This window comes from Sceloporus occidentalis, unplaced genomic scaffold, assembly GCF_023333645.1.
Source record: "Sceloporus occidentalis isolate IW3139 unplaced genomic scaffold, rSceOcc1.0.p SCAF_8, whole genome shotgun sequence".
NCBI lineage: Eukaryota > Metazoa > Chordata > Lepidosauria > Squamata > Phrynosomatidae > Sceloporus > Sceloporus occidentalis.
In genome coordinates, this window is record NW_028316988.1 from 25,499,035 (window position 1) to 25,525,373 (window position 26,339).

Consider the following 26,339-nt stretch of genomic DNA (forward strand, 5'->3'; position numbering starts at 1 on the left):
TCTAGCATGGACACATCCAGTTAAAGTAAGGAATGGGTTGACCAATAGACTTAATGCTGGATGCTCCACTTACATGTGATGCTATACACTATGTTGGTGTTTTTCCTCCACCTTTTAAAATTTATTTGAACTGGTTTCACATGGTGGTTTAATTCCTTTTTAAGTATTATTTACTGTTAATTGTTAATTACAAACATATCCAGATTTATTTTTTTAAAAACCTAGAAAATCCCCAATTTTGTTCCTGTTCTATCCAATTTTGTTTTGGAGCTCCATTTGGTTTATCCCAGGATATTTCCTGTCACTTCCTAATATGATTTGAGACTTTTTTTTTTACCAGCTTCTGGTAATTTTTATTATTATTATTATTTTATTATTGTATATAAAAATTATTATTATTATTATCATCATCATCATCATCTCAGTAGTAAATCATGAAAATATAGGAACAAAACCTGGAACTTTTTAATCAGTCTCAATGCTATCTAAGCCACTTTGAGTCTTGAATTTAGGAGAAAGGTGAGATTATAAATAAATATATAAACTACTAAGAATATTTTCGCTCATAAAACCTTATTCCATTTTGGTTAGGGGGGATAAAGAAGTAAATGGATGCCTTGTCTTAATGGAAAACCTACCTCTATGGTTGCATATGTCCTCTTTTCCCTCTTCCTAGACATTGAACAGGGTCAACGTCGTCCTTAAAAAGGTGTTTCTCATATTCCCCCACTTCTGTCTCGGCCGTGGACTGATCGACATGGTCAAAAACCAAGCCATGGCTGACGCCTTTGAGCGATTCGGTGAGTGGTCCTTACAGATGCTAAACATCAGGCTATCATACTCGCTGTTTCAATATTTCCGTGTCATGTCCAGTGTGAAACATTTTGTATCTCCCTGTTAATATATGTACTTTTAATATACAGTCGCCCCTCTTGTCTTGCGAACCTCATACCTGCGCCCTTGAATATCCACGGAGGGGAGACCTCCGCTATTTTCAATGGCCTGCGTGCCCGGCGGGTGCCCCATTCAAACCTATGGGACTTGAATATGTGCAAGCCTCCGTTTTCGCGGGGTGTGTGTGTCCGGAACAGATCCTCTGTGAAAACGGAGGGCCAACTGTGCAATGAAGATAATGTAAAATGGTTCATAGGCAAGTTGGTTTTAAAACACTTGTTCTGTCGCTTTTTTCTCTGGTGGGGCTACTTTTTATTCACATACCCTTCTTTCCTCACCAGGTGACCAAAAGTTTGTGTCTCCGCTAAGCTGGGAACTGGCCGGGAAGAACATATTTGCAATGGCCATTGAAGGTGTCTTCTTTTTCTGCTTTACTATCCTGATGCAATACAAATTCTTCATCCATCTCCGGTGAGTCGGTGTTTTGAGTAGGCAAGTTCATGGGAATAAAGCCCAAACTCTATGGCTGTTCATGAAAAGGTGGGAAGATTGTACAGGCTGAATCTCCCTTATCTGAAATGTTCAGGACCAGAAGTGTTTTGGATTTTGGATTAGTTACTGGTTTTGGAATATTTGCATATACGTAATGAGATATCTTGGAGATGGGATCCAAATTGAGGGGTGTCATTATGATATAATAGAAGATAATCTTATACAAGAAGAAATAAGTGTACTACTTTATATGATAACTGCTGCCTGTATGATATATGCAAAACACTGGAAATATATATATATATAAGTTCTTTCTAATGTTCAGGTGGAATCTTTTAGGTTAGGATAATTTTTGTTAAGGTGGAACCCTTCCAACTTTTCCCTGTTTAAGCTTCGCTGCAGATTGCGGACCACTTGGAGCACTTATGTGCAGCACTGCGTCTGATCCTAAACTCCTCCAGAGGCGGCCCCAGAAACTCACTACATCCTCTTTTATCTTCTAGGCTCTTTCCTGTCAAACTGCCTCCGTTGGAAAAAGAAGATGAAGACGTCGCCAAAGAAAGGCGGAGGATCACCAGTGGAGCCCCAAGAGGGGATATCTTGGTGCTGCAAGATCTCACCAAGGTGAGGAGGCTGGGGCTGATGGCAGGCATGGGAGAGATGGGCTTAGAGTGGATTTTAGGTTGGAGACTCACCTGAAACGGCACAGGTCCGTCTTGGGCATCCTTGTCTTCTTTTTCCAATGGAGGCAGTTTGACAGGAAAGCATCTAGAACAGTGGTTCCCAATCTGTGGGTCAGGACCCCTTTGGGGGTCGAACGATCCTTTCATAGGGGTCGCCTAAGACCATTGGAAAACACATATTTGCATGTAGCGATGAAAAATAATTGTATGGTTGGGGGTCACCACAATATGAGGAACTGTATTAAAGGGTCGCGGCATTAGGAAGGTTGGGAACCACTGGTCTAGAAGGTAAAAAGAGGATGTCGTGAGTTCCTGGAGGAGTTTAGGATCAAACGCAGTTCTACGCATAAGTGCTCCAGGTGGTCCGCAATCTGCGGCCAAGCTTAAAACAGGGAAAAGTTGAAAGGGTCCCACCTTAACAAAAATGATTCTACCTAAGAGATTCCACCTGAACGTTACATACATATATATATATATATATATATATATATAATTTCAACATAAAATAAACCAACAAATGCATTCTTTCATTATAGATTTTGCATCGAGTCGTCTATTATCTATTCTATTGCAAATACATTCCTCAAAACCTTTATGCTGTGCCAGCCTGCAGGCTGTACTGCAGGGGTAGGCAACCTGCGGCCCGCGGGCCGGATGCGGCCCGGCGAGGCCTTGGGACCGGCCCCAGCCTGGTCCTGCCGCCGATTGCCGCTGGGGCCTTTGGCGTCTCGCGCAAGGGGCATGGTGGGGCAATTGTCTATAGAAGCCTCAGAAACATGCATTTATCTTAACATTTTTTAAAAAATCAGCAAATTTTTTCGCATGACCTCCATTTTTTATTTAAAAAGTGCCCTCCATTTGAAAATTTTGTCCTACATTTGTCCCGGTTTATTTATTTATTTAATTTTTAAAATTTTTATTTAATTATTTATTTTTTGGCTTCGGCCCTCCAGTTGTCTGAGGGACAGCAACCCGGCTCCCGGCTCAAAAGGGTTGCCTACCCCTGCTGTACTGTGTCTGCGTCTCAATGCCCGCTAATGGTCTCTCTGCCAGCACCATGGCAAAATGCAAACTAAGTAGTTAAGTCTCGGGGCCAACGATCAGGGAGGGATCTCAATGCTCTCCCTCTTTTTCAAAATAGATTTACAAATGAATAATAATAATAGTAATAATGCGTTTTATTTTTATCCCGCCTCTGCCAAAGGATCGAGGTGGGTACCAACAGTGAAAATACATAAAGTACATAATTACATACACAAATAAAATTAAATACTCCCCTAATTCCCCTTCCTTAAAATTAAACTACATCATTAAAACAACCACATTGTAAAATACAATTAAGATCACTTGAAATAGTAATAATTGAGCGAGACATCTTGGGGAGTTGCAGGGCAATCCATATCAATGGGAGTGGAGTGGTCAGTTAGGAAAGGCCTGCCGGAAGAGATCTGTCTTGACGGCCTTTTTGCAGCCGTCAAGGTTGGTGATACGTCGGATCTTTGCCGGCAGGCCTTTCCATAATTTAGGATCACTTGTTCTACAGGTTTACCGGAGGAGTAAGAAGCCGGCTGTGGACCGCCTGTGCCTGGGAATCCCTGCTGGAGAGGTGAGAGACGTGGTTTGGTGGAGAAGCTTTGCTGGATCAACCAGTTGTGGATCACTCACTGACCTGGGCTAGATCTGGGTTCTAGATCACTCACCAGCCTGTGCTGGAATTGGATCTATTGCGGGTATGGCTCATTCACTGATCTGAGCTGGAATGGGATCCACTGGATTGTGCAGCACTCCCCAGCCTGTGATTGGAACTGTGTTTGCCTTCATGGCTGTTAGAAAGAATATGAGAACGAAAAAGGGCAGAAGATTAATTTTTTAACAGACAGAGTCTGTGACATATTATAGTATAGCGGTTTGAGCATTGGGCTATGACTCTGGAGACCAGGGATCGAATTCCCATTTGGCCATGGAAATCTAATCTCCCTCTGAACAAATCTGCCCAAGAAAACCCTATGATAGGTTCGCCTTGTTCTTGTTGCTGTTGTGTTCCTTCAAGTCATTTCTGACTTACGGCAACCTAAGGTGAACCTATGGCAAAACCCTGACGTCCAGGTCTAGAATTCAAATGGATGCTCTTTCTTTCTTTCTTTCTTTCTTTCTTTCTTTCTCTGTCTGTAACACTTTTTTAAAAACCCTGTGCTCAGTGTTTTGGCCTCCTTGGCGTGAATGGGGCTGGGAAGACGTCGACGTTCAAAATGTTGACTGGAGACTCGGAGGTGACTTCGGGCAAAGCCTTCCTGAAAGGTTACAGGTGAGTATTCAAGGTTTGGGGCAGGAACCCACCCTATAAGCTTCAGGAGGAACCCATAGGGCCTTGGTGGGACATTTGCTTGGCATGCAAAGAGGTTTCTTCTTTAATCTTTGGTTCCATCACCAGTGAAAAACCAGCTCAATGGCAAAAGTGAAAAGGAAGTGACTACCCTTAGCTTCCACAGTTTTCCACTCTTGGTCTAGAGTCCTCACATTGGTGGCAGAAGGGTCTTCTGCCTATCCCAGCTCTGCCACCAAATGTGTGAACTTAATCTTAGCCCCATCTTCTACCAATGTGAGGACCTCTTCTTCTCCCACTGCTGTGGCCACCAACTATAAGGATCTCCTAGATGCTCTCATGGTTCCTATCTGTGATTTTATCCATCTTCTATTCCCACTGGATACTACCACCCTTTATTAACTGTTGACCACCACACAGACACACCGTGTGTGAATTCAACTTTACAATATGTAGCGTTTCAGAGGCAAAGGTTTATAATACAAACGTGATGGTTTATGAAACAGAATTTGACCATAATGTCACAGATTAATTATTCAATGCATCTAAGTCACCTCTCACTCTATGCTCATCTTCTAGCTAACTCTGACCCTGACTCTTAACTCGCTTCTACCTCTAAAGCTAATTCTCTTCTATCTTTAACCCCAACTAACTCTCCTCTATCTCTAACCCTTACTATCTTCTATCTCTAACCTTAACTAACTCTCCCCTATCTCTAACCCTACCTGTAACCCTAACTCTCCCCTGCCTCTAACCTTAACTAACTCTCCCCTATCTCTAACCCTACCTCTAACCCTAACTCTCCCCTACCTCTAACCCTAACTCTCCCCTACCTCTAACCCTAACTAACTCTCCCCTACCTCTAGCCCTAACTCTCCCCTACCTTTCATTAACTCTTCCCTACTTCTAACCCTAACTAACTCTCCCCTGCCCCTAACCCTAACTAACCCTCCCCTACTTCTAACCCTAACTCTCCACTACCTCTAACCCTAACTAACATGCCCCTACCTCTAACCCTTACTAACTCTCCTAACCACTCAAACTCCTAAACCTCATTCATTAATTCATCATTGACCGACTACTCACTCGTCCTTGATCATACATATTCAAATCTGCTCAGACATCCCACCAATCGCCACTCGCCTCCAACTTCATCTGCTCCAGACAGATCTTTTACCATATAACATTTACTACACCGTGCATACATAACCAAATTGCCTTAATATATTTAGTAAACTAAGAACATTTGCTCCTGAACAATCCAGAACATCACAGTAGCCTCCCGGGGAGAGTGGCTGTTTTTAGTTTCCCTTTTGTTTGGAACTTTCTGTGCTGCCTTTCATTCCAAAAAATCCCAAATCTTGTTAGGAAATTGCAATATTAAATCTCACAAAAAGTCCCGAAGTGTTTCATTAAAATCACTATGGGTGGCTGTTGTTTTCTGTTGCTGTGGTTAGAACTCAACCAATGGATTTAGATTCCAAATAAAGAGATTCCACCTAAATATTAGGAAGAATGTCTCGACTGTAAGAACAGACTGCTTCAGAGGGTGGCGGATACTCCTCCTTTGGAGGACTTTAAACAGAGGTCGGACACGGACATCTTTCAGGGGTGCTTTCGTTGTGTATTCCTTCATGGAAGGGGGTTTCTTTACAAAGGTCCTTCTTTTTCCCACATATCCGCAGTGTACTCAAAGACCTGCAGATGGTCCACCAAAACATGGGCTATTGCCCCCAGTTTGATGCCATCAACGATCTCTTGACGGGCCGCGAGCACTTGGCGTTCTACTGTCGCCTGCGCGGGGTCCCAGAGAATGAAATCCCTGGGGTAAGAGCACCTGCTTTTGTAGGGTAATGCCAAGGGAGGACTATACATCTTGATGTCACCTGCATCAGTTCAGGAGTGGGCACTCGGTGCTCGCTCAGAGGCACTCCTGTTGTCTTGAAGTAAAACTTTATGGGTCGTAACAATCCCATAGCTAGTAACATCCCTCTTTCTCTCCATCTCCCCAGGTGGTGAAATGGGGGTTGTCAACTCTTGGCTTGGTGCAGTACGCGGACAGACCGGCCGGTCGGTACAGCGGGGGCAACAAGCGCAAGTTGTCCACAGCCATCGCACTTATCGGAGCCCCGCCAATTATCTTTCTGGTCAGTGATGCTGGGGAGCCAAGCATTGGCCTTGGCTTGCTGGCTGCTTAGAAAAGAAGCTATTTGCGGGCATGAATTTGGCCCATCTCTGCCCATTCTTAACTCACACAAAGAGAAGGGAGAAAGAAACACTGGGCATATCCAAGCTGATTGAAAAGACCAGAAAGTCCCTGTTTTCCAGTTTTTATTTTGGCAAGCTTTATAGGCTGAATCTCCCTTTTCCAGAATTCCATTAATCCAGAATATTCCAAAACTCAAAACTTTATTGATGGCTGAGATAGTGACACCTTTGTTTTCTGGTGGTTCATTGTAGACAAGCTGTGTTTCATGCACAAAATTGTTTAAAAATATTGTATGAACTGTAAGGTTTATACCTTAGATATACCCTATAGGCATGAGCATACACATATATACATATCTCTCTGGCTTTGCTTCGCGAACGAAGATTCCGGAAGGACTCATCCCGCGCTTTGTACAAGCGCGTTGGTGACTAAAAAGGCCAATTCGGGATAAACAGGTCCAGTTGCAGAAAGCACAGCAGAAAGTCTCCTTGGGTGATGTTTCCAGGTTGCGGTTCTTTCTGCGTTGTCGTTTCTCTTTGAGGCTCGTTCGGCGTGAGCTTTCAAAGAAGACTGCAGCGTCATGGATAGTGCATCTCCATGCCCTCCGATGCGAGGCCAGGGAGGACCATTGTTGGTGATCTATCTGGCCAAGCCTGATATACACACACATATATGTATATAAACATACACACACACACACACACACACACACACACACACATATATGTGTGCATGTGTGTATATATGTATAGGTTTATGCCTATGCAGTGTACATAAACCATACATACATTTTTGTGTTTAGGTTTGGATCTTGTCTCCCAAGATATCTTATTATGTACATATATGCCAATACATGTATTCCAAAATAATCCCAAACAACTGGTCCCAATCATTTTGGATAAGGGAGACTCAACCTGTACATGTTTTGTATATTCCAGAATATGTTTTTAACTGTGAGTTTCTTTGCCTCCAGGATGAGCCAACGACGGGGATGGATCCGCGGGCCAAACGTTTCTTGTGGAACTGCATCCTTGGTGTGATCAAGGACGGCAGGTCCGTCGTACTCACATCCCACAGGTAAGTGGAGAACTTACATCGGAGAGGGGCACCATAAGTTGAAGTCAGCTTGAAGATATTTTGGTCAACCAATTTTGCATCTGGCTGAGAGATGTGTGTGACGCGTGCAAAAATCCAACATGCGCTCACCTTTGCCAAAGATTTGCTCCATGCATGCTTAAACATTTCTGCCAGCCCATATGGCAATGAATATCCAGGCAGAAATTCCACTGGTGCAGATGCCCCACTTGCTTTCTCAGGCTCCAACTGATGGATCTGAAAAGTAATGGGGAGGGTAAAAGGAGGTAACCAATTCCCCTCTTGCTTTTTCACTAGCATGGAAGAGTGCGAGGCACTATGCACCAGGATGGCCATTATGGTGAACGGACGTTTCCAATGTCTGGGCAGTGTACAACATTTGAAGAACAAGTAAGTCTCCTAGACTTGAGGAGATGGGTGAGCATGGATGAGGATGCTTACCCACCATTAGCTTAGGGAGCTCTCTACAAGAAAATAGTGGTCTTGGCAGTCACTTCAGAATCAAATTTCTCAGGGCTTCTTACCCTGAGGAACCTTGAAATAATTTTCAGGTGTCAGGGAACCCCACTGTAAAAATTATTGTATTTATATAATAAAATAATCCATATATTAAGTGCAGTAAATATAATGTAAAATAAAATAAAGGTTTCTGTGGTGGCTAGTCTTTTTTCTGGTCCAGAAAGATCTTTTTTGTTTGTTTGTTCTCTTGTGATTTTTCTCCTTCCAAAATGAATCCATTTCATCTTTTTTGTGGGTTTTTCGGGCTATGTGGCCATGCTCTGGAAGAGTTTATTCCTGTTTCGCCAGCATCTGTGGCTGGCATCTTCAGAGAATGGTATTCACATGGCCCAAAAAAACCACAAAAAACTAGGGATGCCGGCCACGAAAGCCTTTGACTTCACAATCCATTTCGTCTGTTTGCTTTGTCTAGGTTTGGAGACGGATACACCATTATCCTCCGGATCTCTGGGACCAACCCAGACACTGGTCCCGTGGAGAAATTCATCCAGGACTCCTTCCCTGGCATTGTACTTAAGGAGAAACACCACTGCACTCTCCAATATCAGCTGCCCTCTTGCAATTGCTCCCTGGCCAAGATCTTTGGCACCCTCTCAGCCCACCGGAGCGACTACCACATTGAAGACTACTCTGTCTCACAAACCACCCTTGACCAGGTGAGGACAGAGGCTGAGCAGGGGCAAAAACGTAGCCGAAAGGACTACCGTGCCCCCCCTTCCAGAGGACATTGCAGGGGGGCAGGCATTGGACCCAAGAGGCCCTTGGAGACCACAAAAATGATCCTGAGAAAACTTGTGGATCACAGGCCACACTTTGCCCATTTCCCCATCCCTATTTCCTTTTTGTATTATTATTAAAACTAAAAATTGATTCATAAAATCATAGAGTTGGAAAAGGCCACAATGGCCATCCAATCCAACCCATAGCCGGGCAGAAATAAAGGTTTTTATGTTTTTAACTATTGCATGTTTAATGCAATTTTATACAGTTTTAGCGAGATGATTTTTACAGTCGCCCCTTGGAACTCGCGGGGCATCTGTTCCGGACTGCCCCGCCAGCTCCAAAACTCGTTCATATTCAAGCCCCATAGGCTTGAATGAAGCGCATGCATGCGGGGGGGGGGGGGATGAGTGTGCAGCCCATTGGGATTAATGGTGGTCGCCGCTCCGCAGATTTTCAAGTCCATGGATTTCAAGTCTGTGGACTTGAAGGGGTGACTGTAATTGTTTTTAAAAACTTTGTTGTAAAGTTTTAAACCAATTTTTTCAGCGACCCTCTGTGAGTCCCTTTCCGAGAGAAAGGCAGCATTTAATGGAAATAAATAAAGAAAAGAAAGATGATTGGTGAGAACACTGAAATCTCTTCTATGGCTCTTCTCTTCTTATATATAGGTGTTTGTCCACTTTGCCAAAGAACAAAGTGATGAGAATACCCCCGGAGACCTATCCGCCACAACACACCCGGAAGTCACCACCAGACCTTGGAGGAAAATCCTGGGATTCTTGGAGGATAAAAACGTGCAAGAAACCAGGGTCTGAGATGGTGGGTCAACACCAGAACTGTGTGCTGGGTAGAGAGATAAAAAAGAGTCACCTCACTCATGAAACATGGAGAGAGATCAACCCAACCACTCCGAAAGTTGAATGCTGGTCAACACAGCTGGAACTCCTTTCCTTGTGCCTGCTGAAGCTACCTTCCCAAAGGAACGGGTGTAAGGATGGGGGACTCTTGAACATCTCCTAGAGGGTTCTCAGACCTCTCTGAGAGAGGTTTCAGGTGCACAGAATTCTCTTTGTCACCAGAAACTAGGAAGAATCTTTCTTTGCCTGCATATGTATATTTCAAACGGTCTCCTTGCCTTGGTTTATGCTGGCCGGGGCAAGGCTATAGCTCCCCAAAAAGAGAGAAGGCTAGCCTTTCTGAATCTGGTGGGGAGGAGAAATGGTGTGTTGGACTCCAACTCCCATAGTAGGTGGCAATGGGAGTTGGAGTCAGCACAACACAGCATTGATTGTGTTGAGGAAGGTTGGATAAAAGAATGTCAGGGCTTTGACTAAAATGACAACACTATGGCTGTATTGGTGGGCATAAAAACCCAACAAAGGCCTACGCATAGGCATGTTTTTGATGTCTTGCCCATCAACCAACAGAATGATATCCTTGTAGGGGTGGGCAACAGCGGAAGACTACATGGGTACATTAGGAAACCTCACTTGTCCCCTGCAAAAATATGCACCTACACCCCTGTTGTTCTTATTATATTTATATCCTACCTTTCTCTCAAAATTGTGTGTCTGGAGGACCACAAACATGATCCCAGGGGCCATATACATGACTCCAGGCACTATATACAGCCTGTGGCCCATATTTTGCCCCTCTGTGTCTTATAACTGCAGGAATTGCACCAATTATTTTCAATCTCAGGTAGGAAAAAAGAACCGGATGCTTGAGCTCCTCCGTTCTTTATGATGATGCACTGATCTTACGGAGGGCCAACATGGCGTAGTGGATTGAGCGTTGGACTCTGGAGACAGGGTTCGAATCCCCACTCGGCGATGGAAACCCATGGGGTGACCTTGGTCAAGTAAGTCCCACTCTCTCAGCCTGAGAGGGAAGGCCAAAGTGAACCCCTCTGAACAAAGCTCACCAAAAGTAATCCATGATAGGTTTGCCGTAAGTCGGAAATGACTTGAAGACACACAACCACCACCAATGTATGCACACTCCTAAAATGCCGAAGCTGTAAGATGCACCTTGAATCTCCAGCGCTTCTGCCTTGCATACTAGCCAGCTGCTTTTTCTCTTGCAAAGATTTGAGGCTGCTGATGGGGCGATGCCCACAGATTTTCTACTGCAATTTAAAAGATGAATGTGTAAAATGCTTCTGCTTGGTTCTCAGCCAGCTCTGCAAGAAATAACCCTGTGACTGGGGATGCTTTCAGGCTGAGGCTTGTTTGCAAGCCCAGGATGCGGTCCATTTCATCAAGGAGCTTTAGGTCACACAGTGACCATGGACTGGGACTCTGGGAGACCAGGGTTGGAAGCCTCACTTGGCCATGGAAGCCCACTGAGTGACCCCTGGGCAAGTCACACGCTCTCAGCCTCAGAGGAAGGCCATGGCAAGCCTCCTCTGGATATATCCGGCCAAGAAAACTTTGTGATAAGGTCAAGTTGGAAATGATCTCCAGTGTTGAGCTCTAAGAAGGAAAAAGAGGGGGTGATGTTCAGCTGTTTTGGAGCAGGCTTTGCCCTGTGCCATCGTCTTCCCCTCTCTGCACCGTCTTTGCAGCAGGTTTGCACTTTTAAAAATCTGCGGGGGGGAGGTTAAAAAAGAAATTGTGTAAGTTATGAATGTATACACTCCGCACTTTTCAGAAATAAAAAATGACAGGTTATAAAAGTAGGAGGGAAGGGAGGCGATAATGTATTCCGAGTGGGAGAAACAAAGAACCTGTAAGAGATGCTATGTTCTGCCTTTCTTCTTCTTTCTGTCTTTCTGACTTCCTATCCATCTTTCTTTGTTCTTTTCTGTTCCTCCCTTTTTCCCTGTCTCTTTCTCTCTCCCTTCCTTCCTTTCTCTTTCTTTTTCCTCCCTCCCTCTTTCCCTTCCTTCCTTTTTGTTCCTCTGTCTATTCCTCCCTCCCTCATTCTTTTTCCTTTTCTTCCCCTCCTTCTTTCCTTCCTTCCTCTCTCTATTTTCCCTCCCTCTCTCTCTTTCTTTCTTTCTTTCTTTCTTTCTTTCTTTCTTTCTTTCTTTCCAATCTGTCTCTCTTTCCTCTCCATGCGATTCTCCCACTACCTTTTGAACCATCACCGCTATTCCTCTTCTCTTGTGAGTCTTCATTTTTTTTCCTTCCAAATGAAAGCTGTGTCGAACACAGCACTCGGGTGAAGCCTGAAGCCTCCTTCCCTGGCTTGACCTCCCATTGCTCTGGGCTTGCTCCATTTTTCATGCATCCCTCCTTCCTTCCAGTCACCTGTTGCTCAGTCTTCACCATTTGCAAGCAAGGAAACTGGGTAAAATATAAAATACATGCAATAGCAATGCAAAGAATAAACACACTGTTTAAAAAAGATGGTGTCTGGATCTCTGTCCTTTTGTCTTCCAGAGCGTTCAGAATAGAATATATAATTCAAAGTGTTGCTTTTAAGAATGGATGGAGATGGTACTGTTGCTGGATGTTTGGTTTCCAAAAAATGCGGGTTGCTTTCCACTTGGCTGAGCGTGACCTCTGTGCCCTTCTCTTGTCATGTGCCCAAGATATTCCTCTATTGTGACCCATCTTAAGGGACCGGAAGGGGTTAAAGCACCCCCTCCCCAACCCAGCTCTGATTTTTCATTGGGTGATGGAGAAGGGCTCCCCCATCTTTTCTTTCATCTCGCCCAGAAGGAACAGGCCAATCCCTTCCCTTGCGCTCCTGGGGTGCCCACAGCAGTGGTGCCAGCCAAAAGCTGGGGGTGCCATTGTGTGCATCTTTGCATCTCTTCTCTTCACACTTATTATTCCTCCTTCCCTGCCTCCTGCCATCCTCTCTGTTCAGCAAGAGAGGAACAGGGAAAGGAGCAAGGTAGAAGCAGAGGGTTTCTTTGGGCACCAGGTTGGCACCAGGGTGGCAAACATTTTGCAAAGGGTCTTGTTCCACTCAAGCCATGGAGAAACCAAGCCTCAATTCCTCCCACAGCAAAGAGGAAATCCAACCTCTCCATTATCTAAGGTAAGTGGCCAGAATGGCACATTGGGAGCAAAGGAAGCTTGCCATGTTTTTCTTCCCAGCACGGCTGCTATGGACAAGTAGAGTACAGGGTTTTTTCTGGGTTAAGGGGTGAGCTACATCGGTTGGGGTTCTGCCTGGGGATCCAAATGTGGGAAAGATTTGGGTTGGAAGGTGCACTGGCAACATCAAGTTGGTGGCCCAAGGAAGGGGAGTTTTTTGGGTTTAATAGTCTGCAGAGTGTATTTTATGTTGTCTGTTGGATGCGAATGCATTGGCTAAATGCATTGTCGTGGGAAATTGCTAAATGACATACGCAAACCTTGCAAGGTACAGCTCTGAGCTGCAGTGGGATTTCTGCCATCGAGGAATGAACAAGCTCATGCTCTGCCTCTTAATCTTGTAATGTTTTGGTTGTGTCCAGATTGTGGTTCCACCTGTTGCTTTGGGCCATTTTGTTTGCCGAAGCGCTTTCTTCCAAAAGACTGGTTTCCACGTTTGAAATACAGCCTATGATATGTTCACACTGCACAGTTATAGTGCTACGATTCCACTTTAACTGCTGTGGTTCCATCCTTGGGGATGCTGTGCTTGGCAATGGTAAGGAGGGATACATTGGCTAAGAAGTCCAGGGCCTCCCCAAACTACAGATCCTAGGCTTTCATGGCAGTTAAAGTGGGATCATAGCACTACAACTGTGTAGTGCGAATTGGCTTGGAGACTCTTAGTGGTTAAGGTAACAAATATTAATTGCTGGAGTTGGAGCAAGAAAAGCATGAGGAAAAATGAAATTTTATCCTACTGATTTTGGATGTAGTATGAATTTGTGTTTAGTGCCCTGAACTAAACACAATACTCTCTGCACATGCTCAGTGTCATGCCCTCATTGGCAGGCCACAACCCCTATTAATCCTTTAACATCCCACTTTTCCAGCTGCTTTGAAAATGTCCCAGTTTCTCCTTCCTTCTCCCGCTTTCTTCCTTAATTCGCTCCGGTCGCTGCAAACTGAGTCCAAAGTGCAAAAGGAGTTTGCTCTTTGTAGACTCTCAGAAGAGAGGAGACATATATTTGTGGAGACTTTCTCTTCCCAGTCAGCTCAGGCAAAAGCAAACGGCTGCGGCCTTCCCTCGCTTGTGCATTTTCCGTCCCCTATAATTTTTGCTCTCCTTCGGAAACCTTTAAACAAATGTTGGTGGGTATTTTTGGGAGCGCTTTGGTTGTGGGTTCTTGCATGGCAGGAAGTTGGTCTGGATAGCCCTTGGGGGTCCCTTCCAACTATGATTCAATGCAATGTCAGAGGTGTGCAAAAGTGAGCAACGGTGCCACCGAGGCTCGTCCCACCCCCTTCCCGACGTTGTGCAAATCGTGACACAATCAGCACCATTGTGGGATCAGTATGCCGCTCACGGCTGGGTCTCCATAGTGACTGTAACAGCAAGCCGAGTGCAAGCTTTTGCAAGCATAGTTGGGAGCTAGGGGTGTTGTGTCCGTTGTGTTTGCGTGTGACAAAACTTTCCTTCCAGTCTCCTTTCAGTGTCTTTCAAAGGGCGCCCTTCTCTGCCAGCTTATGTTTGTCTTCCAGAAAACCAATTCATTTGGAAAAGAAGAAGGGGAAAGTTAAGCCTGGGAAAGGAGTGTTTGGATGGATATTTATCTCCAAAACTAGCCTTAAAGGGGTGTGTGTTTTTCCCCCTATCTACAAAAAGGGAAATGTATATCTTTAGAACCCACGGCCTTTTGACAGTACTCCAGAGTTATTCCTTTTAAACAACATATCCAGCTGTGTTGCTCATACAGCCGAGTACAATAACATCCAAAATCCACAAAACAGCAATGCTTTTTATTCGGCCGACCAACATGCACGAAATACATGTTGCAAGCTTTCGAAGAGCCACTCGCAAAGGTGTTAAAATCATTGGGCAATGACTCTGGGTTCGAATCTTGACTTGGTCACGGAAACCCCACCAAGTGACCTTGGCCAAGGCACACTCTCTCAGCCTCAGAGGAAGGCAAAGGCAAAAAACCCACAAAACCTCTGTCTGAACAAATCTGATCAAGAAAACCCCGCGATAGGGCCACCATAAGTTGGAAATGGTTTGAAGGCACACAGTTACAATCTACCGAAGCTCAAAATAGGACTAAAAAGATGGTGGAAAAGCTTGATCGATACCCTCTGCACATGCTCAGAATCTGTTGGCTTTATGCCTGTTCGTTTTGCATTTGAACCAACTCCTTTCTGCTCCAGGATCAGATAATTTGGGCAAGCGTTGGTACGGTTGGACCTCCATATCCATGGATTTTTTTATCCACAGATTCAAGCATCTGCATCTTGAAAATATTCACACACACACACACACACACACACACACATATATATGCTTAAAAAGCAAACCTTGATTTTGCCGTTTTGTAAGGGACACCACTGTATTTAATGGGACTTGAGCATCCAGGGATTTTGGTAGACCAAGGGCCCACTGTATTACTCTGGAGAGCGAAAAAGCTCAAACGGTGGACCGAATGCCCACTGGAAGGAGCATCCAACTGCAGCAGTGGCCCTCTGCCATGCGTGATGCTTCCCCCACTGGATCTGCCCATGCATTGCCGTATTGTTTGAAGCTGGCTGTGGCTTCTCTTTGAACCGTGTTACTCTGGCAACCATGCCAAAGACCATGCTAAGCTGGAATGCCAGCCTTGGAAGCTGGCAAGGGGGGTCCTCCCTTTGAGAGGCTGAGAGCCTCCATTTGGAAACGCCAGTTTTAACCCCTTGCATTTGGGAGAAGGTTGTATCTTGTTGTTGTTGTGCACCTTCAAGATGACTCTGACTTATGGTGACCCTAAGGTAAACCTATCATAGGGTTTCCTTTGCAAGTTTCTTCAGAGGGTTTGCCCTTTCCTTCCTTCCTTCCTTCCTTCCTTCCTTCCTTCTCTTCCCTTATCTCTCTTTCTTCATTCCCTCCCTCCCTCTTTTCTTTCCTTCCTTCCTTCCTTCCCTCCCTCCCTCCTTCCCTCCTCTCTTTCTTTTTTCCCTTCCTTCCCCTCTCTTTTTCCTTCCTTCCTTCCTTTAATTTTATTTTTGCTGATTTCCATGTTCTTGTTGTGTGCCTTCAAGTCATTTCCAATTTAACACTGAACCAAAGGCAACCCCATCACAAGGTTTTCTTGTCAAGTTTCTTCAGAGGGGTTTTGCCATTCCCTTCCCCTGAGGCTGAGAGAGTATGACCAGAGGTTTCCATGGCTAAGCTGGGGATTCTAACCCTGCTCTTTAGAGTCCTTGTCCAAACCACTGCACCACACTGGCCCTTGGGCAAGTTGTAATCCTCCCAATATTGTTGACTGTGACTCCCGAGCAGGGATTTGAACCCAGGACTCCCAGATCCGCAGTCCAACGCTCGGTCGGCTGCACCACGCTGGCTCACCTTAGGTGAACTCTTCCCAGTTGGTCTTCTTGGGGCACTTTTGTGCTGAGGCTACTCTAACAGCAACCAGTTTTCTTGGGTCAGCCTTGTGCCCCTGTTTTCCTCATCCTTTGGACTACACAACTTGACATATGTGAACGATTACTTTTCATTTCCACCCGCTTTCCTCCCGGCCGGCCGCCGCCACCTCCCATCCTTGCATCTCCTGCCAGGGCATGCAGAGAGAGCTCTGGGCCAGGAATAAAACAACCAGGACATTGTCTACATTTTGGTAACACAAAATTCCAGTCTCACTTGTGTTCTTGTTACTGTTGTTGTTGTTGTTATTTTAAACCCATGCAGCAAATGGACTGGGCAAAGATAAGTGCAAGGAAGTTAGAGAAGAGAAAAGGGAGTCTTCTCTTCTTCTTTGGCAACTGGGGCCTTTAACACACACACACACCATAAACCTTATGTGACAACAGTTAGGCTGGGTTGTGTTGTTTTGTCGCTGTCGAAAAGGCCAAGGCAAGCCATCCTCAAGCGGCCTTTGCAGATCACACCAAATTTTGCAGATGAAAACAATGTGGCCGAGTGACATCCCAGTCACAAAAAGATCTTAATGAGGAAGAAAACACAAGCCTGGGTTGCATCTGCACTGCAGAAATAACTCAGTTTGATGCCACTTTATTCGCCACGGCTCTATGCTATGGGATATCTAGTTTCACGAGATGTTTAGCCTTCTCTGTCAGACTACAAAATGGTAGGATTCCATAGCAGTTGAAGCGGTGTCAAAACTGCATTAGTTCTGCAGTGCAGATGCAGCGTTGCAGAGGCTGCAGCAGATTGCTTTTGCTGGCATCCACAGGAAAGGGAAGGCCTGTGTCCCCTATTCCCATCATTTGAGTGAACTGAGTGCAAATTCCTTTTGCACTTTGAATTCACTTTGCAGCAACTTGACAGAAGCAAAGGATGAAGGTGGGAGGAGGAGAGAGAAACCAGGACATTTTCAGGGCAGCTGAAAAAGTGGCAAAGAATTAATTGAAATTTCAATTGCCAAATTGGGATATCTGGAGGGGAAGACCAGGGTTCGATTCCTTGGCCATGAAACCCACCTTGGTCAAGTCACAAACTCTCAGCATCAGGGGAAGGCCATCGCAAACCTCCTCTGAACCAATCCTGCTAAAAAAACCCACGAATGGTTTGTCTTAGGGTTGCCCTAAACCGGAAACGACTTGAAGGCACACAACAGCAAATGGACGGTGATACACCTGCGGATGCCTCTGAATTGCATTACTCCTTTTTTGGAAGGGCGAATGCAAGATGGCAGCTTCTGGGGGGATTTAACCCTGTTCTGCCGCCTTCACCCCCTTCATGCCTCTTTCCCTGCAGCAGAGCTGAAGCTGTGGCCATTGAGAAGGAGCTCATCGAAGAGTTCAGATTTGGGCACCAGCAGCTGATTGAAATCTGGGGGCATGCTTGTGCCATGGCAGTAACCAAGGTGAGTGTGTTGGAAACCCTGGAAATGTTCCCTTTTCATCCTCCATTTATCGATTTACTTTATTTATCGACTTATCGAATCGATTTACCAACATGGAGAGAAGGCGAATCACACACCGGTTTAAATGTAAGTGGGAATGAGCCCTTTAACTGTTGCAAACAAAGTGCAAACATAGTTTATACTCCATGAACTCAGTCCAGGGAGAGAAGAGACAGGGAGCAATGTCTTGCCCTTCCCAGTAGGTTCAGGCAAAAGCAAACCACTGCAGCTTCACCTGGTTTGTGTGTTTCTCCTCTGTCATGACTGCGTCCATCTTGACTGCCCTGTCTTGGCTTTCATCTGTGAAATGTTGGCGGGTATGGCATTATATCCGTCTGGATTCTGTGCCATGTTCCTTTCATCCCCTCCCTTAATGGTATTTTGTGTCTCTCTCTGCTCCAGGTTTTTCCTCGGAAGTCTCTCCCCAAGAAGCAGCCGACGCTTCTGGTGGTCTGCGGTTGCGAACAGAACGGGGCCATTGGCTTGGCGTGCGCCCGGCATCTGCGTGTATTTGTATGTACCCCTTTCTAAGTATGCATAAGTTTAAGTTTCTATGCATGCCTTTCTTTGTGACGAAATGCAATGTAAAAAGCAGATAAAATAACCTTGTCCAAGCTCTGTTTTCAGGAGAGACCCTTCTACTGCCTTCTTGGGCTGCATCCGCACTGCAGGAATAATCCAATCTGTCATTTCAGGAATATGAGCCCACCATCTTCTATCCCAAGCGGTCGTCGAACCCCCTTTACCGAGACTTTACCACGCAGTGTGAGAAGATGGACATCCCTTTTCTTTCTTATCTACCTGCAGAGGTGAGCAAACCTGGTACCTCTTTGGTGAAGGAGACACGGGTCGTCCTTTAAAAATAGCCTCATTTTTTATTGGGCATGCTCTTTCCTATTTATCTATCTCCTGATGATGAGATTTAATGCTTTCAGTATCAATATGTTGATGGTGAGATGTATTGCTTCCAATATCTATATACTGGTGATAAGATTTATTGCTATCAGTATCTATATCTTGATGATATTTTTATCAGTAGTTATACATTGAAGAGATTCATTCTTGGTTACATCTTAAGATTCCTGGGACTTGTAGTCTGATGAGGCACTGGCCCTCTTTGGCCAGAGATGGCGAAAGAACTTATAAAACTACAAATACCAGTATCCCATAGGATGGAACTACAGTACTTAAAGTGGTGTCAAACTGCATTCTTTCTACAGTGCAGATGCACCCTAAGTCTCTATGATCCTTTTTTAATACAGACTTTTGGTTCCATTTCTTGAAAATAAACTATAGTTTGAGTTATCCTTACAGTAGAAAGAGACCTACGGCATTCAAAATAAAGCATGATGATGATGATGATGATGATGATGATGATTACAGTTTTGGGGTTTGTTTGTTTTTACAGTAAAGGATGAGATTGCCTGCCATCCCATTGCTTGCTGGTTCTGGAGGAACGTTTTGTAACTTCATGGCTTTATAATAAGCATTGACTTGCCTTTACTGAGAGTCTGGTTTTTCGAGGGGGGTTTCTTTTTCATTTCAAGCTTTGCAAATTCCATTTAATCTCCACGAAACAGAAGCAATTTTGCGGTGTGGGCTCCGAGAGAAGCCACCCACGAGCCGAGCATCATTAAAAGTGGCATTTGACACGCTCCAACTATTTCTATATTTAGCGGCTTTGCTGAAAAACTTAAATCAGTTTCGGCAAGCCTCGCCTCTGCAGCATCCAACTTCTCATGCATACGTTCCATGAAAGAGGCGACATCAAAACTAGCTTGAGTCCCCTATGGATGCCAAGAAAACCCCAAGAGAGATTTGCTTTAGGGTTGCCATAAGTCAGAAGTGACTTGAAAGCATGCAACAAGAGCCAATATGACCCCAGGCTGCATCAATAGGAGCATAGTGTCCAGATCGAGGGAAGACATAGTGCCACTCTGTTCTGCTTTGGTCAGATCTCACCTGGAATATTGTGTCCAATTTTGGGCACCGCATTTCAAGAAGGATCTGGACAAAGGGGAGTGTGTCCGGAGGACAGTGACCAAAATGATGGAAGGCCTGGAAACCATGAAGCCCTGTGAGGAGTAGCTTCAGGAGCAGATATGTTTAGCCTAGAGAAGAGAAGGTTCAGAGGTGGAATGATAGCCATGTTTAAATATTCAAAGGGATATCCTATCGAGAATGGCGCAAGCTTGTTTTATGTTGCTTCAGAGACTAGGACATGGAGCAATGGATGCAAACAACAGGAAAAGAGATTTCACATGTACATGTGAAAGGGATCTGGGAGTCTTCGTGAATCGTAAGCTTAACATGAGCCAACAGTGTGATGCGACAGCTGGAAAAGCCAATGTGATTCTGGGCTGTATCAATAGAAGTGTACTGTCTAGATCTAGGGAAGTAACAGAGCCACTCTGTTCTGCTTCGGTCAGACCTCACCAGGAATATTGTGTCCAGTTTTGGACAATTCAGGAAGGGTCTGGACAAGATGGAGGGTGACCAAAATGGTGGAAGGGCTGGAAACCATGGGTTGGACTGCATAGCCCCCTGGGATCCCTTTCAGTTCTGTGATTCTAATGATATGCTGGGATTTGATCAAGTCATTCCTAGGAGTCTAATAAGAATACAGTTAGAAGTCTTCCAAAAATCTGGAGGTGTAATTGCTTTGTGCGCATACACAAGTGGAGTTCAGAGCACCAGTGAAATGAAGTTAAAAAGGAATCCTGACAAGCCAGTTTATCACACAAAGGAGATCGGGAGTTTATCCCATAAATGTCCCGGAAAAGTTGCGTAATTATGTGAAACGATTTCACACAGCATTGCACTAAACCTGCCGTTAAAGTGCTCACAAAGAAGCATTGACATGCATCTTTTTAGTTTCAGGATTTCAGCGACAATGCATTTCTGATACCGCTTTATTTGCACAATTGCGTGGGATAATCATTGGCACAATTGCTCGTCATTTTCACTTTATTTACGGGATGCTTTAAATGCACTTTAATCTCTCTAATGCAGAAATTCACCCCAGTGTGATAAACTCTAAAGCCTACAATCCCATAAAAATTACCTTGGTTACAGATGGCGGCGGGTGCTTAAGGCATGGCCCAGTATGCAAATGGATGGAAAACTGATCCGTAAAGGGGATGCCACTACAGATGAGTGGCACCTTTGCACCAACTTTGTGCCCATCGCTCAGGGAGAATTGTGGAAACTGCCTTTTCCCCAGAAAATAGATCTGCATTGCAGATTGACTTTCTTTTCTCCTCTCTCCAATAGGTCCAGCTCATCAGCGATGCCTACAACCTGGTGGTTGATGCCATCCTTGGGGTGGAAGCCAACCCAGGCGAAGTTCTTGAACCCTATTGCACTATCCTGGCCACTCTCAAGCAAGTCCAGATCCCTCTCATCAGCCTGGATGTTCCTTCTGGTATGTGTTGTCCCTTGAACTCACTGCTTTCCTTCTGGAATCATAGGCTCATAGAGTTGGAAGGGACCCCAGGGGTCATCCAGATCAACCTCATTCTGCCATGCAGGAAGACACCATCAAAGCACACCCAACATAGGGCCTTCAAGCCTCTGTTTAAAAAAGTAGGAGACTAACCTTCTTGCATTGTATCTTAAGCCTGATTCCCACTAACTTTTAAACTGGATCGCAAATTGGTTTGAACCAGTCCAAATGACCCTGGTTCCCAGTTGAATCGATTCGCTGAAGTGATTCGGAGAGGGGGGGCATGCGCTAGACCCATTTAACCCACGTCTTTTTGATGCTGATGTTTCCCGCGTTGTTTTGGATAAATCGATTCCGCACAAGCGTGAACCAGATGTGGATCGGAACCGATTTAAATTTGCCCTTCCACTGGCTGCAGTGGGACCGTTTTCAACCGATTCATTTGTGAATATGAACCACAAGTGGGTTATTTTATGGGGAGAAATGCGAACAAGGCAAATGTAGTGGGAACCACGCTCCACTGTCAAATGGATCCATCGATTTGGATTGCAAACTGCTTTTTTTTTGTAAATGGGAATGAGGCCAATATATGATTTCCGTCTTTATTTCCAAACAGGAAAATAGGTTGTGAGTGTGAGTCTTTGAATGACAAGCTATAAGCAACTGGGACTGGGACTTAATGCACAATGCTTATCAGTTTCCCCAAGGGCTGTTTATCAGTTCTAGGTTTTAGATCCCCAAAAAATTCAGGATGGGGGAAACAACATCAATCCTGTTGAAGAACCGATCCTTATTTTTTTGCACCTGAGCTTAGCTGAATCACTCTTGTTTGTCCTCCTTTCGGTCTCCGGCCAAATTCCAGCTCAGCATCCTGGCTCCAAAACAGTAGCCGTCTCCAAAGGAGAGGTGCTTTTTGGAAGCCGAATGAAGCCGTAATAAAGGAATCGATGTCTCCCTTCGAGCGAGACATGATGTCATGTTCAAACATGCTTTGCCGCGTCTGGGAGCCGTAAGGCCTGGTTTCACCATCAAGGAGAGGAATTTGCTCCACGGAAGAACAAACAGACAGGAGAGGGAAATAGGAGAGTTAGCCTCCATCCTGAACAATTTACTTCCCACTGGTGAGTGGACACAGCGGGACTGCGGCATGGAGAGCATACTTTAAGAAAAAGAAATCTTTCAGCATAGGCTCCAGTGGGATTTGGGGCACCAACAATTATTTCTCTGCCGTCCTACTTTTCCAGCTGCGTTTAAAATGTCCTGGTTTTTCTCTCCTTCTCCTCCTCTTCCTCCCTTGGTCCTCAGCTTAATTTTTTGCTAAAACATGTTTTCTGGTGCAGCACCAGAACATCTCACGAGAGAGTGATATCCATAAAATATGAGTGCGTTGCTCCGGTGCGAATAAGCCGATTTTCACACAGGGAAGGAGAATCTGTAGTATTATTTGCTGCAGCAAATAGGTACCAGTGGTTTCATGACCCAAAAGACTTTGTGGGTCTCATGACCCAAAGGATGCTGGCCTTCCCCTGGGCCAGAAAGGATGGCTCTAATATGTATACATCCTATTCGTCCCTTGTTTTAATGCATATGCAACTTATTTGTCCCTTGTTTTAATATGTATACATCTTATTCATCCCTTGTTTTAACATGTATACATCTTATTTGTTTTTTGTTTTAATGTGTATACATCTTATTTGTCCTTTGATTAATGTGTATACATCTTATGCATCCCTTGTTTTAATATGTACACATCTTATTCATTCCTTTTTTAAAATACGTATGCATTTTATTCATCCCTTGTTTTAGCATGTATACATCTTATTTGTCCCTTGTTTTAAAATGTATTCATCTTATTCATCCCTTGTTTTCAAATACCTATATCTTATTAGTCCCTTGTTTTCATATATATACATCTTATTCATCCCTTTTTGCAATAGGGCTTGTTGTTCTTGTTGTGTGCCTTCAAGTCATTTCTGACTTAAGGTGACCCCATCGCAGGGTTTTCTTGGCGAGATTTGTTCTGAGGTTTGCCATTGCCTTCCCCCGAGGCTGAGAGAGTGTGACTTCTTTTCCAAGTAGGCTTCTGTGGCTGAGTGGGTATTTGAACCCTGGTTTCCAGAGTCACAGTCTAGCACTACGCCACGCTGCCTTTCTCACGAAATAAGGCAGCGGAGTATAAACATTTTAGAGAGAAACAACAAGGTGTGCTCCCGTCACACGTGATTCGGAGGAGTTCAGGGCTGTTTGTACAAACTCTGCAAAAATAAAAAGGCTGCACAGTTCTTTTACTTTGCAGTGTCCGCAAGGATGTTGGTTATTGTCGATTGTATGGCCGCCTCTCCGTTTTGTATGGATTCAGATTTTTGCATTTTCAGCAGAGGGAGCGAATCGATGCAAATTTGCGCAGGGAAGCGGAGACAGTTAACTAATAAGTCTGAAATGACTTAAAGACACACAACGACAATTGCAAATAAAAGTGATTGCAAGTCTTTTAAATGTATATATAAGTTTTTATCCCCATCTTTCTCTCTCTTGCTCTCTCTTCAGGGTGGGATGTGGAAACCGGCAGCAATGATGGGATCAGCCCTGATGTCCTTGTCTCCTTGGCGGCCCCCAAGCAGTGTGCCACCCGTTTCATGGGCAAACACCACCTTGTAGCCGGCCGTTTCCTTCCCTATGATGTCCAAAAGAAATTCGAACTCAATTTGCCCGAATATCCCGGCACAGAGTGTGTGGTTTCTCTTTAAGGATCCGGAACAAAACCCGAGAAAGTCATGGCTTCTTCTTTTCCGGGCCGCTCCAAGACCACCAACCCAAATGCCAATGCCTCCAACCCCCAATTTATTGATCTCGGGTGGCAAGACTGGCTGAAAACCCTTGGATTAACAAATACATCTCTATCTAGACAATTTTTTTGGTGGGGGGGAGTGTACATATTGTGTAGCTTGAAAGCCAGGATAGGTCTGTTTGAATGTGTCGCAATGCTTAAAAATATTGCATTGCGCCTCCCAGGTTTCTCCAGCCAACCTGGCAAAAAGCAAACAAAATGCAGGTGCAATTCAAAGATATAGCTGTGTTAGTCTGGAAAACCAGTGTGAAAAGGGATCTTGTGGCACCTTTGAGATTCATGGAAAGAAAGAAGTTGGCGGCATGAGCTTTCATAGACTTCATGCCAGGGGTTGCTGTTGTGTGCTTTTGAGACATCTTTTGACTTATGGCAACCCTAAGATAGGATTTACTTGGCAAACTTTGTTCAGAGGGGATTACCTTTGCCTTCCTCTGAGGCTGAGAGAGTGCGATATTCCTAAAGCTATCCACTGGATTACCAGGGATGAGCAGGGATTCAGAACCGCAACACCACACTGGCTCTGTTTCTTGAAATGAATTGTTTGGAGAAGATTTGCCATTGCCTTTCTTTTTACGCTTGAGAGAGTGTGACTTGCCCAAGAGTTTCTTCGCTGCTCAGCTTTCCCAACCTTAGGCAAGCCACACTCTTTCAGCCTCAGGGGAAGGCAAGGGCAAACCTCCTCTGAACAAATCTTGCCAAGAAAACCCCACGATAGGTTTGACTTAGGGTCACCATATGTCAAAAATGAAGGCCCATGACAAACAAGCCCTGAACGCTCCCCAAATGTTGGCCATAGTTGGGGTGAGAGATTTATTTCGGTTCAGTTTGCAGCCGGCCATAGGCTTTCGGGTGCTTTCGTGCCTTTGCTGAAATATCCGTGCGCTGAGGGCAAATTTTGCCAGCGGCTTTCGACACAAAAGAATCCGATCCCCGTCTTTTGACCCGGCTGAATCTGTGAACGTAAGCGACGTTGGCAGGAACGATGTGAGTGAAAAAAAGGAGATTAAGTAAGCAGGGAGAACATAGCGCAGAATGTAGGTAAGCGATGCCTCCCGGGAATTTTGGAAAAGCTCGAGGAAATTGAGAGGCCTTGTTGACCCCGTCCCCTCGACTTGGCAAATAGGGCCAGGTGATATCTCCCTTCTTCCAAAACAGATGGAAGGGGTATAGGGCCAACAAGGAAGAGGGTTGCCTTGCTGCTTTTGCAGCTTTCCAGATTGGAAACTCGGGTGGAAGGGAAAGAAGTGCCACCTAAACATTAGGAAGAACCTCATGATAGTAATTGCTGTTCAACATTGGAGGACGCTGCTTTGGAGTCTGGTGGAGTCTCCGCCTTTGTTTTTAAACAGAGGTTGGATGGGCATCTTTCTGGAGTGCTTTGATAGTGTCTTCTTGCAAAATGGGATTGGATTGTCCTGATTCCCACTACCTTTTAAACCGGATCGCAAATCGGTTTGAACCCATTCAAATGACCCTGGTTCCCACTTGAATCGATTTGCCGAAGCGATTCAGAGAGAGGGGGCCATACGCTAGACCCATTTAACCCATGTCTTTTTGATGCTGATGTTTTCTGCATCTTTTGGGATAAATCAATTCTGTGCAGGTGTGAACCAAAATCGGATCAGAATCAATTTAAATTTGCCCTTCGTCCGGTTGGAGCGGGTTCATTTTGAACTGATTCATTCATGAATGTGAACCACAAATGGGTTGTTTTACAGGGGGGAAATGCGACTGGGGCAAATGTAGTGGGAACCACGCTCCGCTGTTGAATCAATCCATCGATTTGGATCACAAACCGCTTTTTTGGTAAGTGGGAATGAGGCCCAAATCTATAAGTGTGAAATGGAGAAAGGTATGACGTTTCAGGTATCTGAGCAAGTGGCCTTTTCTCCACTCTAAAGCTGTCTCCGTAATAAAATTAGAGTATTGCAGGTCTTTTTGCTGTCTTTTCCCTCCACGTTTAACGGCAATATGATTCTCAAACACTGACTCTTGTAAACTGTGTTTTTAAGGGCATGCATTTTTGCAAGCATTATTCATTCATTCATTCATTCAGAAGACTTCTGGGCATGCATAAGTGCATTTGTTTACTACAAAAGGCAGGGTAAATATTGCAGCTTCGAAAGGCAGCGACAAGGGATTTCTTTGACACCGGTCATTGCCAATCTGGTACACCTTTTTG

At 44.8% G+C, this 26,339-nt stretch overlaps 2 protein-coding genes across 3 annotated transcripts in view; both read left to right on the forward strand.

Moving 5' to 3' along the window:
- The window catches only part of LOC149308350 (phospholipid-transporting ATPase ABCA1-like), a 39,059-nt gene extending 26,791 nt beyond the window's left edge, over positions 1 to 12,268 (forward strand). The window contains exons 40-50 of the mRNA XM_089535641.1: positions 677 to 800; positions 1,236 to 1,365; positions 1,890 to 2,010; positions 3,613 to 3,675; positions 4,268 to 4,374; positions 6,078 to 6,219; positions 6,405 to 6,539; positions 7,575 to 7,678; positions 7,994 to 8,086; positions 8,628 to 8,871; positions 9,607 to 12,268. Of these exons, the coding sequence (XP_089391767.1) occupies positions 677 to 800; positions 1,236 to 1,365; positions 1,890 to 2,010; positions 3,613 to 3,675; positions 4,268 to 4,374; positions 6,078 to 6,219; positions 6,405 to 6,539; positions 7,575 to 7,678; positions 7,994 to 8,086; positions 8,628 to 8,871; positions 9,607 to 9,753 (1,410 nt within the window). The 3' untranslated portion in view covers positions 9,754 to 12,268. The remainder of the gene's footprint in view (positions 1 to 676; positions 801 to 1,235; positions 1,366 to 1,889; positions 2,011 to 3,612; positions 3,676 to 4,267; positions 4,375 to 6,077; positions 6,220 to 6,404; positions 6,540 to 7,574; positions 7,679 to 7,993; positions 8,087 to 8,627; positions 8,872 to 9,606) is intronic.
- A 344-nt stretch (positions 12,269 to 12,612) lies between these two features.
- LOC149308351 (yjeF N-terminal domain-containing 3-like) lies at positions 12,613 to 26,206 on the forward strand. 2 transcript variants are annotated; one of them, XM_089535627.1, is made up of 6 exons: positions 12,613 to 12,931; positions 17,717 to 17,825; positions 18,267 to 18,377; positions 18,560 to 18,673; positions 21,138 to 21,288; positions 23,857 to 26,206. In XM_089535627.1, exons 1-6 carry the CDS (start codon positions 12,867 to 12,869, stop codon positions 24,054 to 24,056), a joined length of 750 nt encoding a protein of 249 aa, XP_089391753.1. In that variant the 5' UTR covers positions 12,613 to 12,866; the 3' UTR covers positions 24,057 to 26,206. The 2 variants fall into 2 exon arrangements, with proteins under 2 accessions (XP_089391753.1, XP_089391754.1); XM_089535628.1 differs by having other exon boundaries at positions 17,720 to 17,825.
- The last annotated feature ends 133 nt before the right edge of the window (positions 26,207 to 26,339 follow it).